This window comes from Gallus gallus, chromosome 14 (genome assembly GCF_016699485.2).
Source record: "Gallus gallus isolate bGalGal1 chromosome 14, bGalGal1.mat.broiler.GRCg7b, whole genome shotgun sequence".
Lineage (NCBI taxonomy): Eukaryota > Metazoa > Chordata > Aves > Galliformes > Phasianidae > Gallus > Gallus gallus.
The window spans coordinates 106,445-120,098 of NC_052545.1; the positions used below are offsets into that span (position 1 = coordinate 106,445).

A 13,654-nucleotide genomic window follows, 5' to 3' on the forward strand; every position below is an offset into this window, starting at 1 on the left:
CTACAACTGATAAGAACACCAGGAAACTAAGATAACAACACTAAACATCTGTTAATGTTTAACTGCTAACAATTGAGTTGCCAGCTTCTATTTAGTATTAATCTTTGTTATGCAGAATGCAAACAACAGGCTGCATGACAGATTAACTATTTTATATTAAAAAATAAATACAACAACAACAACAAAAACACATGATAGCTTATAACAGCACTGCTCCACAGCAAGTAGTTTTTACCTCTTTGTTTAGATACATCATTAGTAGCATCATGGTACTTCTCTATAAAGAATATATAATCTTTATTTTTTGATGAGCCAGCTCCTGTATTTAGAATTAAATTGTACATACTATTCATAATTGTAAACATTTGAATCTCATATAATTTGAGTGACATGTCAGCAGCCAAATGACATTCAACAACCATCCATCACAATCACTAAGTATCTGATACTGGATAGAAGATTTATTGTAATCTGCAGTAAATTTAAAGCCCTACTCAATTTACTTTGATAATTATAATTGCAACACTACATTAGAGAAAACTGTCATCACAGGTAGTACGTGAATGGCTGCACAGAAGTTTTGGGTTAATTTATAGCTGCTATTCAACTCACTAGACTTTATACACCTGAAAACTCAGTTTAACAATTGAAGCTACAGGGAAGTCAGGAGAAATAATTTTTCAGAACACAGAAATGACAAATTGTCTTGGAAATGACATTGAAACTATGGTATATAGGTTTTAGGGATGAGGGCTTTGTTTGTTTTCTAATCAGACCACTGTAATAAAAACAGTGGTGTCATGTTGCAGTTCTCTAAAAGGAGGATACAGCTCTAACTCCTAACATCTGCATTTAGTAAAGAAATTATAGATTTTCATATCTAGTGTCTACATGAACTTATTGAAAGACTGACAGCATTTGAAAAATATTTAAAGAAATAGAATACGCATAGAAGTTAGTCTAGTAGTTTTCAAAAGAAAGATATTTTCAGAAATATTCAAATTGAAAGATATTTAACGGGTTCACAAGGAAATGCGGATGCAGAATTCTGAGTAAACTCTCTTGTTAAATCCACCTCTAGTGTTCAATAAGTGAAGCATAAAAACAATCATGCATGCATTTCAAGTGCAAAGTCTACTGTATTTGACTATGGTGGTCTCAAACTTGGTGTTAGTGCAGAAACAGAGGAACACAAAAATTTATCACATACTTGAATTTTAGTTATCATTAACTTTAATATTAACGTTTTATACATGCTTCTAATTTCAATTGAATCTATATATAAATTGGGTAGAATTTTGTAAAGCATCAGAGTGCTTGGAAGTCTACAGTTGTTTTTTTAATGCTTCAGCTTTAGAAAAAGTTGCTGTATTGTAACTGGATTAAAAAGCCTCCTCTTAGAGGCATTATATTACGTTACACGCAACTATGAGAAAGAATTGGAATGCCAACATCACTATTTTTACTTCTGTACTTATACAACCTCAAATTCCAAGTTATTCCCAAATAATGATGAAACTTCATAGGAGTCACTGTAAATTGCGTATTTACACTAGAAACAACTTCAGTATTCATAACTTTGCACCAGTAGTTTTACACAGGTATTTTAAAAGCACCCTTACAAATAAAAGTATTGCACTGACATCATAAAAATTCACAGTGAGTTTAACTTACAGACCTTAGAAAAACAGTGCAAAATCTTTTCACTGTGCAAGAGCTTTTTATCCAAACATTCCTGGGTTACTATGAAATATACTTATGTATAACATGCTGCAGTTACTTTTTCTGTGAATCGGGTTGGTTTCCTTTTTAGTTCTCAATTCTAGAAGATCAAATTTAACTTTTGAAAGGGTAAAACAAAACAAACAACAACAACAAAAAACAACCAGATGTGATCCAGTCCAACACTGAAATACGTGCATTTGGCAGAGATATAGGTCTGTGCATCCACTTCATATACAGTCCACTGTGGTTGCAGAAATTATTCCATAATGAAAGAATCCTACTGCATGGAGTATGGATTTCTCCTTCCATAATTTGTAGCAGTTTCACCTCTTTTAGAAGCAATAACTTCAACAAGTTTGTCTTCAGCAGATCCTGAAGATAATACATTAAGAAAAGGTTACTCCAAAGGAGTCTTAAAACAGCCATATAAAACTCTAAACTATTACTTGAAATCAGTCTTGAAAGTACTTTTCTGCATGTTTAACAGCCAGTTGGGGCCCACACGTGGGGGGAAAAAAAAAGAAAAAAACCCACATCAACAGCTCATCTCCAATGGTGACCAAGTGTGGATGTTAAAAGCATAAAACCATAGCATGCAAGAATTATAGCATTATCCCTTTGAGATATTATCTCAAATTCCACTCGCTGTCCCAGGTCTTATGCAGATGAACATAATATCTTTGTGTCACTTCTGTTTTTTCTTCTAGCTTTTTGAGTCTGTAAATTTTTATCTGTCACTTTACACTATGTCAAACATGCAACAACTTTTTGATACCTACTATGTCATTGGAGGGGTAATAAATAATTGTTCCTTATGCACATTTTGATAGCATTTATGACTGTGTAGATGGACTTGAATGGTTTACTCTGCTTCTCCTTTCAGACTCAAGAACCCTACTCATTATTCCTTCAATATAACTCACTTCATACCTTGAGAATTCTCACCCTTGTCATTCATTTCTACTATATATCTTTTAAGAAACAAAGTCAAAACAGCATGTAGTATTTCACTTACCATGAACAAGACCAAAAAAACCCACAATGAAACTAGAAATCACAAGAACCAAGTGACAAAAAACGACTAGATCAGTTTCTATAAAGAACAAGCTTCCTTATTAAGGCAACAACAGTTCATTGCACTTCCTCTTAACATCCAGACTTCTTATATGTGTAATTTCAAGTTAATTGATCAGGAATCTTTTGTAATGGCCAGTATAGAAAGTATAGCAAGTTTGAGTTTTTTACCCCATACTTTTCTTCCTAAATAACTGTGCTACATGTACACACAGATCAGGAATGTTTTGAAGGCTTCAGTGATCCTTCAAATGATGTTTGAAGCTGGATTCTGATGTTGCCTTTGCAGACTCAGTTGTAGCACATAGAATCATAGAATTGCTCAGGTTGGAAAAGACCTTAAAGATCATCAAGTCCAACCACAACCTAACCATACTACCCTAACTAACAAACCTCTGCTAATCGTGTTCCTGAGCACCACATCCAAATGGTTTTTAAACACATCCAGGGATGGTGACTCAACCACCTCCCTCTACCACATATTCTTCAGACGACCGAGGTTCAGTGACAAGTAGCTCAGCTATGAATTCTTTATGAGTTTTGAACTATCTGTTGTAACTCTACCTCCAAGTTCCAAACCAGCTGGCATTTCATTGTTTTTTTTTCTGTTCGCAACAAAAGGAGTATTTTGTGTTGGTAGAGCAGGAGCTTCCTGCCTCACAGGAGTTCTAGTGGGTAGTACTTAATGGCTATTTGTTACCTCACATTCCAAGTTGTTGTCAGCAGTTCAGCAGCAGTCAAGATCAGTTCAGGACCGCAGCCTTGATATCCTGCCATAGGACAGATCTTGCAAGGTTGACATACCAAATTCTTCATGCTCATGCATACTTTATTTCATAGAATTATAGAATCCATGGAGTTGGAAAGGGACCTTTAAAGGTCATCTAGTCCAACTCCCCTGCAATGAACAGGGACATGCACAGCTAGATCAAGTTGCCCAGGGCCTGATCCACCCTCACCTTGAAAGTCTGGGGCATCAACCACAACACTGGGCAACCTGTTCCAGTGCCTCACCATCCTCACTGTAAAAGACCTTTTCCTTACAGCCAACATAAATTTACCCTCTTTAAGCTTCAAGCAATTTCCCCTTGTTCTATCACCACAGCATAGCTTCCAGGAGCATCTGCACCATGATCTTTCCTAGCAAAGAGGTGAGACTGACAGATAAGTAGTTCCCAGGGTCATTCTTTTTACCCTTCTTAAAAATGAATGTGACATTGCCTTTTTTCCAGTCATCAGGGTCTTCACCTGATTGTCACAACTTATCAAATATCACTGAGAGTGGCTTGGCAACGACATTAGCCAATTCCCTCAGGACTCTGTGATGCATCTCATAAGGACCCATAGACTTGTGAATGTTCTTTGTGCTGGTCTGTTTGATTTTGAGACATTTCAGCCTGCTGTAGGGAGCCTGCTTTGCAGGGAGGTTGGCCTCGATGATCTCTAGAGGTCCCTTCCAATCCCTACAATTCTTTGATTCTGTGTAATCAATTTCAGGACACTTTTTCAATTTCTGTTATCGTTAGAATCAACTTTTTGTTTACTTGTTTCTAATGTATCAACAGGGATTAACATAACAAGTTTTTGCTACTGCTCTTTTTTAGAAGTTCAGCATGAGGTGAGAAGATTTCCTGCGTTCCCGGACACAAACAACTAGTTTCCCCTCCAACTCAGCTTCCGCGCACGGCTCTCCGGCCGTGCCCACCGCCAGCAGGATACGCCCCGGCCCGGCCTCCCGCCGGCCCAACCCCCCCCCCCCCTCACCACTCGCCTGCTGCCGTCGGCGGAGTGGCGCGGCGGGCCGCGGGCGCGCTGCAGCTCCAGGTCGGCGGCGCGGCGGGAACGAGACGCGGTGCCGAGAACTGAAGAGAGGCGGAGGCTGAAGCCGTGCACCAAACCCCGCAGCACGCTGTCCCCGCGGCCCTTGGGCGGTGCCAGCCCCACGTCGTCGCGCAGCTCCTCTGGCGACACCTCCAGGTTGCCCGCGTACCAGAACACCCACCAGATGAGGCTGAGGAAGATGCCGATGCCGCCCGCGTAGATTAGTAAATCAGCGAAGAACACGTCGGCGAACACACCGGCCAGCAGCACCGCCAAACCGACCGCGTCGAATGCCAGTGCCAGCCAGAAGGCAGCCACACAGCGGCCCAGACCTCCGGGGGCTGCCATGGTGGGAGAGCGACGGCACGACACCACGACACCGCGCCGCCGCGCCGCCGCCTCGGGCCGCCCGCACCTGAGAGGGAGGCCGAAGCCGCGCCCCCTCCGGCCGCACCTGTGTTCGTGGGGCCACGCCCCTCGCTGAACTGCCCGCGTCGCGCCCCGCCGCCGCTGAGCCAAGGGCGGGAAGACGGCGCCCTCAGGAGCACGCTGCAGACGCTCGGCGCTTCTCCGCGGTATTCAGCACGGTGCTAACCCCACGTTCGCGGAGGCCCTTTACCTAGATCGGGCTTCCGCCCCGTCAGGCCGCTCCCCCTCACCTGCCAAGGACCTTCCGTTGCTAGGTCTCCCAGGCGTCGCTTCACTTAGTGGCAGAATAGCTGGTGCAGATGTTGCGAAAGATGGTCGGTAGCAGCTGTCAGCGTTTTGGAGTTGAGGCACCCCTTGCTGATTCCTGCCGTTTCCTGGTGCAGGTGAGCACGGGGCACTGCTGCAGGTGCTCCCAGCTGGGCAGCACCAAGGTGTGACCTGATGTGAGGGTTTTTTTGCCTTGGTTAGCCAAACGTGTGGACACCTCTCCCCAGAAGGGAGGCACTCCAAAGGGGGGAGGCCGGTGGGAGGTGGATGTACCATTCCAGACAGCCGTGTGTGTGTGATTAGGCAGCCTACAGGGGGACAGGATATTCACAACACAGTTATAAAGTGCACCTACAAAGTCATGTAGAGTACACACTTGAGGAGATTGGCTTAGAAGGAGCAGTCAGAGCACAGCTTCAGGGTAACAAGCAGGCAACGAGTAGTAAATGCAATTACAGAGATGAAACTGGTTTGTAAAAGATGCATTGTGTTGTAGTTCACCTGGTGAGAGTGAAGGACCTGGTACACATCTTTCCACCTTCCAACACTCAAGCACAAGAACTACATACAAGTGTAGGCTTTCCTGCATATGCTCTCAGGAGGCTTTTCTAACATTTGCTTAATAGTATGCAGCCACTAGTAAGCACAAATACCAAACCAGGGGGAAGATGCACACACTAAGGAGCATGAGAGCAGCTTCTACATCTTTGTTGCAATGATGCCACTGAGGATAACAGTGACCATAAGTGCAATTGATTTACTTTAATAAGACCACAGACTCTCTATTTTAATCATAGCACTTACTTCACTTACCACTGCTCATCAGGGCCTGCCTGTATTACAACACTATTGAATAAAAGGTACCTGTAGAAAGACAAGCTGAAATCAAAAGGAAAAAAAAAAAAGATTAAACCAGTTATTCTGTTTACTAAGCCTCAGTAATAGCTTAATGTTATTTCTTGCAACATCAAACAAAATACATGGTATTTAAATACAATACAAAGCAAGTAAGTAAAACAAAAGAAGATGTAATATAGGAGTTACTAAAGTACTAGAAAAATATATACATTTATAGTGAATGAGTTCTAAAAAGTGTACCTAGGTCTTTGTCTTAGGTGAAAGCATGTACCTGTTAACAAGCACAATACATTGCTACCACTACACCACCTTTAGTTCTTTTTAAGAAAGTGAAAAATGTATACAAGAATTTGTACTACAAATTGAATGGACTCTCCCTGCCCTTGGAATTTAATATATTTTTAATAGTGTAATTGATTACTGAAGTCTGGAACTTTCAATGAATTAAGTATTTGTATTCTGTCATTCTCCCTGGGAGAAAAAAAAAAATTCTTAAGAATAGTTAACTAAGGAAGGAACTACAATGATACATATGGTAAAAAACTCAGTGTTGTGTCCCAGCCTACAGATAGTGGTGTGATACAGAATGCATGATATTTTCCTAAACAGCAGTTCAATTTCAGTCTAACATCCTAGAATCTCAGTTCCTACTCCATTTAATGGCTAGTAAATAGCTATGATATGAAATGAAAAGGCTAAGAACTGAAGTCTACAATATATAGATTTAGAAACATTAAATGCAAATGCCCATGCAATATATTTTATAGGTACATATTCAAATAATGTTCAAAATATATTCTAAATGGAAAAAACTGAAACAAATCAGTTTACTATTACTTCTCTACAGTGGTGTCTAGAAACTTATAGTTGACCAGAGCTTTGTTCCCTTTGATGCGCAAATATATTAGAAATAACCTCAGTGATTTTAAGCTTTGAAAATTGAATCTAAGCAATGCAAAGAAATACAGTGGAGACAAAACTGATTACCTTTCAAGTAAAGTCATGCTTATCTTTGTTGTATGAGGTTTAGGGAAAAGAAGCAGTTGTCTTCTATGCTGTTCTTTGCATTTAAGAAGAAACCCAAGTTGAACAGAACACTTTAATAGTATATAGGAATTAGTGAGAAAGATTGTAAATTGGTAGGAAAGTAAAGAGAGACAAGCCAAAGGGTTTGAAGAAGATATAGTAATTTAAGAAATTAATGTTTGTAGTTTAAACAGCTAAGACTGTAGTAATGAAAAAAAATCACAAGAAGCACTGACATCTGCTACATGAACACGGAGTCCAGTGAACAAGGAAATCCCTGTGCATTAACTCTAAGAAGACAGAGAATGTGGAAGTCAGGTGGGAGGAAAGAGCTTATGTAAACTGTGGTTGTGCAATAAGAACAAAAATATAACTTCGAGCCATTCTGCAGCTGAACTTAAGCATACAGCTAGACATCCTTCAAAAATAACATTGCTCAAATGCAACAAGCTCTAGAAACCGAAAGTTTTAAATTGAAAGATAGAACTGCTTTTTTTTTTTTTAATATGGAAATGATGTAAAGTAACAAATACAGCTAATTAAAATACTGTGTTTATTTGTTCTTCCACTAGAAGGAAACACAAATTAATCATTAAGCTGGTGAAAAAAAGCTCCTAAGGTCAGCTTTTCTTAAGAAGGCACGTTACTTTATGTTCATGAAAAGACAGCATTGAATAACGACACAAAACGTTACAGCAGACAACATTCATGACGACTGTGGCCTGCATGCTTTCTTGGCTGCTTGCTTTGGTGTTTTGGAAGATTTCTTGGATGACTGTACTAGTTTGCCAGCTTTGTGTGTAGCAAAAGACTTTGCTTCAGGCTTTCTAAGAGTCTTTTCCAGCTCTTTTATTTCTTCCTTTGCCATGCTCAGCTGCATGGCTTTTTTTTGTTTTGGTGACATCTGCAAGTCTGCCTGCTCTTCCATAACTTTCTGTTTTGAAGTTTCTGGAGCAAGAAATTGTTTCTTTCTCTTACCAAGGGTTGCTTTTGTTTTATTGCCCAGATTGTCACCTTTTTCTGGACTTTGACTTGGTTCCTCTTTCTGTAATTAAGACATACAGAAAAAAAAAACATTACCGTTTCAAATAACAAACATTTTTACTATTTTTGAAGAGAGATTAAGAAAAAGCCATTGTAAGTGACAAATGCTTTCTATCGATTACACAATTCCTCAGCCTAGATGATTTGCTCATGTATCTGGCCAGAAGTAGAAGCAAAACATAATTAGATCTGTATTTATATAAAAATATAAAATATAAAAATAGTTACAAAGTAAATCCATGGAACAGATACAAGGATGTTCACTCTCTTGGCTAACCAAGTCACTGAACTACTCTGCTGGCAGAGCTGAAATCACATTAAGCTTGCTACATTATTAGATTTGATAGGCACAGCTCTTATTCAAAATCCAGCCACACACACGGACTGACTGTACTTTGTATGTGCACTAGGCATAGGATTCCCTAGAGATCATCAGATATTCCCAAATGACCCTCATGAAAGAGAGCTGCTACCACTAGAGCAATTCATCCAACTCAACCTTAACTGTAACCATCCCACGCCTCTGGCAATCACATCACACGAACTGATCTAGGCCAGCTGCATGACAGCAGCTTGAAGCAAACTGAACAATTTTTTTTTGTTGGGCTGTACATAATTATAGTAGTACAGACATCCGTTCAGACATCCCTGAACAGACACCTATTAAGGCTATGCTTCAATCACAAATGTAACTTAACTGAGTTGAATTTAGAAGCCTTACAGTTTTATTCATCCATTTTCTTTCCACTGGGTATTTCTTAGACACAAGTAATGCAAGTTTGGCTGTTTTGTAGGCATGTTAGCAATACAGTCCTCATTAGCTCCAACATTCACAACAGTAAATATGTATACTGTTTCACTGCAAGCTGCTCTCAAGGTATGTGATTGTTAATGTTGCACATTACTATTCTAGAGTAGGTGTTACTTGTTTTTCAAGTTCTTCGCTACAGGTAGATGATACAATAAAAAAAAAAATTCAGAAGAAATTTTGAATTAATCAAGTAAATTATTGATTTCGTTTCTTAAAGGATCAAGCTCCTCTTCAATCATTTTTAACATTTCTTCTGACTTCAGACCTGTTAGATAAGCTAAGCAAAATGGCTGTTATTCAGGAAAAGGCAGAGAGAAACACTGGCTTTCTTTGTAAGAGGAAATAAAAATAAACAAAGCATCCCCCCAGTAACTCAGCTCTCACTTTCATGTTGTTTTTTTTTTTTTGGTTTTGTTTTTTTTGTTTTTAAGAAAATATAGTTCATTTGAAGTGTGTTAAAAGACACTTCCTTTGGTGACAAATTATTTATACGGTTTAAAATATTTAGTTTATTGAAATGTTTAATAATATTGATAAACTCACCATTACCTTTAGCTCAGCTAAGCTGGTTACTTGCATAGGCACCAGTTGTGGAATTTCTTCATCATCAGCACGTTCCTCTGGTTCTTGGACTACTTCTTCCTTTATCACAAGCTCGTGGGTAGCAGCAGCAGCCTTACTTTTAGCTGTCGTGGTATTTTGACTTGAATTCACCTTTTTAGCTGCCTTCTTTGGTTTCTTTTTCTTTTCCTTCTAGAATTAATTTGAAGTACAACTCAGACAAATCTCCATAACATTTCTAAACATATAACAATTGTTCTAATATGTCTAAAATTCGGATAGTCTAGCAACAAATTGAAATGTTGTTTAATAGACCTGGGCTGGTCAACCATAAGTAAAATATGAAAAAAGATGTGTTACTTTCAGCACAGGAGAAGCACATAAATAAATGATATTACCATACAGATTAAAGTCTTTAAGATGTATAGATGTGCTACCAATTTGTTTTAAAAACAGGAATGTAATAGGCAGAACTCAGTCTAAAGGAATAGTTATTTTTAATTTTTAATGTAGATGAAGTTCTCCCTACCCACCTTCTGCAAAATAAGATACAAATATCTAAGAGTGGGAATTATTCACATGCCACAATGGACACACAGTCTAAATCCATGTATATGTTAATGAATGTAGTTTCACTAAGCAAATCTGAATAAACAAATATGAATTCAAGCAAAAGTTCTGAGAATCAATCTCACTCAAGTTTACAGTTCAAGACTAGAAACTCTTAGCTTATTTCCAGTTTGGTTTATAACCTGTTGGGAGAGTTTCAATGATTTCTTGCTACTGCGTATTGGAAGTGCTCATAGTCAGGAGTGCCTGTCCCATTTGTAGCCATACTTGCCTCTAATCCACTGCTCAGATTTGTAAACCCAACACATTAGATCTATAGTGCATAAAAAGAAGTCAGAAAACTAGTGGCTAAAGTAGTTTATGGAAAGTTTTACTTTTTTTAATTGTTACCTCTCCTTGTTTTTTATTGACATTTGGCTCTTTGTCAAGCTCATCTAAGTTGGAGATTCGAGCAGTAAAAATTGGAAGTGCAACTGATTTAAGCGTCTTGAGATGAAGAACTTTCACATTTTTCCAATTCTGCAAACATAAAACAATGTCTATTATGTAAGAATTATCATGGCTTCAGCTACATTGTTCATAAGCGAGGCAATGAAACTGCAGTACCTTTGGTAACTTCTTAGCAATCACCTCAGCTGCTGCAATGATATTATCTAGTATCTCATCAGCTTTCATTCCAGTGTGGCCTATACGTGTTGTACTGGAAGTAGAAAAGAGTAATATTTATAGATGGGCAAGTAAAACCACTAAGTTATTTGCTCTTAAGTATACCCAAAAATGAAAAAATCCCACTTATCTGAAATTATCTTAGCCTTCACACATGATGGCTGACTACTAAAGAATTCTTTGTAGCAGCATTAAGTTATTTACATTATGAAATGCAATTCCTGCCTTATATTGCCAAAGTAGATTTAGGTTTAGATCATTTTAGATGCACAATAAATGAAAAAATTCTTGTACAATATTTTGGGAGAAGTTTTCAGCTAATTAAACAGTAATTATCATTACTTTTTAAGACTGTACATGCTATTTGTCAGTGACAGTTGCCTAGAAATTCCTTAGCTATACAGAAAAAAAAAAAAAAACAACACAACTTTACAGTATAACTTCTTAGTAAATAGAATTGCTATTCTCTTTATACAACTTAAGGTTCAAAACGACCCATACCTAGAATGCTCACCCTTCACCCATTATTAAAGTTACTGAGTGAAACAACTCAGAATTCCTACAGTTAAGGTATAATAGCTCTTCATGCACAGTGTTAAGCTGTTCATACTTACTAACAGCACCCTTTGTTGGTAACTGGTAGTACAGTACCCTGAATATGCTTTTGTAGCTCCTTAGCAAGATTTTTGGCTTTCAAGTTTACAGATAAAGGTGCCCTACAAAAAAAAAGAGTGGAGGGAAAAAAAAGAGTTAAAAAATAAAAATAAAAATCAAGCAAACTAGTGAACCTTCAGTAGAATAATCAGATCTTTAAAAAATAATAATTCAAAATGGATATAAAGAATTTTAGGACCAACTTTTTCTTTTCATAGAAGTGTTTTCCCAGATGGGAGGGCAAAAGCCTTCTGATTCGGTCATCAGACAGAAAGAGATCAAATCTGTTCAGGAGGCGACGCTTTGCTTCAAAGGGTTTATACTCTTTTTTGAGAGTTTTGTAGGAGATGACCTACAACAAAAAATAACAGCTTAGTCCCCACTGCTGAAAACACAGCAAACACAGCACTGAATACTTCTTAGATCTGCACATAATTAACTTGTATAAGTGTTAGTTAAGACGTTTTAGAATGTTGAAGACAATCAACAGAAAAAGCACACACTGGTTTTCATTTTCTAAGAATCAGACAACACAGATCCCTCGCAGAGCATCACCAAACAGAGCTAGCAACACCAAACACACATAGCAACATCTAAACTTAAATAAATACAGCAATAAAAAATGTTTTCCTGCTTTACTGTGAGCTGCCTAAATGATTCAATCCAGCTGCAAAGGGCTTGAATATTCTCCTGCACTGTAAGTAAAACTGAAAAACTTCAAATCCAGCACTGAGCATTTATCTAACAATTACACAGATATAATTTTAAATTATCCTGAGTAAATTCTGTAGTTTGAAAAATGAACAGTTTGAATACTCAGAAAAATCTTCTGCAAGATTAACTTGGAACCACTGAATTTAGAATATTAAACAGCAGGAAAAAAAAACAATGTCCCTTTTCGCTTGTACAAGGAAAACACAGTGATACTATGCTGCATCATCATTTCTCTTACCTGGCTAACACTCGTGATCCCATTCTGGGTTAGAAGTTTCCTGTAAAGACTTTCTGTCTGTTCTGCAGACAGATCTGGTTCGTCCTTTGTGAACAGGCACACCTCAGCTGTTTCTGCTCGAATGCCATGGGGCAGGGGTCTACAATAAGAACATGAGACGGAAAGGAGGCAGAAGTGTTTTGCAGAACTAGGTCTACACTGCTGCGGGCAGGCAGCGCTCAGAGCCGGCCCGGGAGGTATCAGGATGGGGCCGCGGCGCCCAGATCCTCCAAGCCCACAACTTGCGCAGTGCTCGGTCCGGAGTCAAAAGACAAGAGCACTCCCGCAGCCTCTGGGCCAAAGGCACGTTTCTTACATTTTGATTACTTGAGCCACGCGTGGGATCTTCCAGACCGTCACCAGGAGGTGCACGCTCTCGTTCTCGTTAAGGAGCAGCGCGTCTCCCTTAGCCTTGCTTCTCGCAAAAGACAGGAGAGCCTCCACCGCCTTCCTCACCTGCAACGACAGTAACAGCCAGAATAGGGCAGGGGTGAGGAACGAAAGACGAAAGCCGAGCCCAGTCCGCCACCCCTCATCACCTGCCCACGCCCCAGCTTCTGCTGCCCCTTCGCCATGGCTCCACCAGCACACGTGCGGCCGCCGCGCCTGCGCACTGCCACCTTCCGGGACAAGACTACGGCCTGCCCGCCCCTTCCGCATGCAATGGCCTTCCGTCGTGCGGAGGTGGGGTGGAGAGGGTGTGGGCAGTCTTTATTCCGCTGCTGATCCGAGTACCCGGCTCAGGGGTACGCTGCTTGTTAGCGGTCTTCATATGGTCTTCAGTCGTTATCACTATTTCAGACCCCACTGCTCTGTTACTCCTAGACTGCCCTCTTGGTGTATCTTTGAAGGTGGGTGGAACACTCGCTGCTTTCCAGTCCTTGGAATCTTCCCCAGTTTCCTTTCATAGCATTAGAGGGTGTTGACCTTGATGGCCCCAGATACCTTCAGCCCTAGGTGAGCTTTTCTCCTGTGACAATGCCTATGTGCCTAAGCAGTGTTTCTAGGTTCCTTCTTTGCAGCCTGTCCTTGGTTTTACCTTCTTTATTACTGATCTTATGAACTGGAGTGCTGCTATAAGGTCCCTGTTTAGCCAAGCCAATCTCTTGATAGATTTGCTTGTTTTCCACTGTAAGAAGGTGCCTCTATTACAGTTT

At 39.7% G+C, this 13,654-nt stretch overlaps 2 protein-coding genes across 3 annotated transcripts; both read right to left on the minus strand.

Annotated features, from left to right (window-relative positions):
- Positions 1–137: 137 nt before the first annotated feature.
- On the minus strand, positions 138–5,049 carry LOC112533469 (transmembrane protein 238). Its single transcript, XM_040647673.2, has 2 exons — positions 4,571–5,049; positions 138–2,097 (listed from the first exon to the last, which is right to left on the minus strand). Exons 1-2 carry the CDS (start codon positions 4,966–4,968, stop codon positions 2,088–2,090), a joined length of 408 nt encoding a protein of 135 aa, XP_040503607.1. The 5' UTR covers positions 4,969–5,049; the 3' UTR covers positions 138–2,087.
- Positions 5,050–7,736: 2,687 nt separating this feature from the next.
- RSL1D1 (ribosomal L1 domain containing 1) lies at positions 7,737–13,109 on the minus strand. Of its 2 annotated transcripts, none has more exons than NM_001039263.3 (9): positions 13,037–13,109; positions 12,814–12,953; positions 12,459–12,597; positions 11,710–11,858; positions 11,467–11,568; positions 10,793–10,886; positions 10,577–10,705; positions 9,605–9,808; positions 7,737–8,245 (listed from the first exon to the last, which is right to left on the minus strand). In NM_001039263.3, the coding sequence occupies exons 1-9, from the start codon at positions 13,070–13,072 to the stop codon at positions 7,907–7,909; spliced, it is 1,332 nt and encodes a 443-aa protein (NP_001034352.3). In that variant the 5' UTR covers positions 13,073–13,109; the 3' UTR covers positions 7,737–7,906. The 2 variants fall into 2 exon arrangements, with proteins under 2 accessions (NP_001034352.3, XP_015149630.2); XM_015294144.4 differs by having other exon boundaries at positions 9,599–9,808.
- Positions 13,110–13,654: the final 545 nt, after the last annotated feature.

Bases quoted from the DNA above. Each gene is read 5' to 3' on its own strand.
- LOC112533469 (XM_040647673.2), bottom strand. From the start codon at position 4,968: ATGGCAGCCCCCGGAGGTCTGGGCCGCTGTGTGGCTGCCTTCTGGCTG.
- RSL1D1 (XM_015294144.4), bottom strand. From the start codon at position 13,072: ATGGCGAAGGGGCAGCAGAAGCTGGGGCGTGGGCAG. The intron at 12,954-13,036 runs GTGATGAGGGGT...CTGTCGTTGCAG, and splicing joins AGAAGCTGGGGCGTGGGCAG to GTGAGGAAGGCGGTGGAGGC. The intron at 10,706-10,792 runs GTACTGCAGTTT...TTATGTTTGCAG, and splicing joins TTGCTAAGAAGTTACCAAAG to AATTGGAAAAATGTGAAAGT.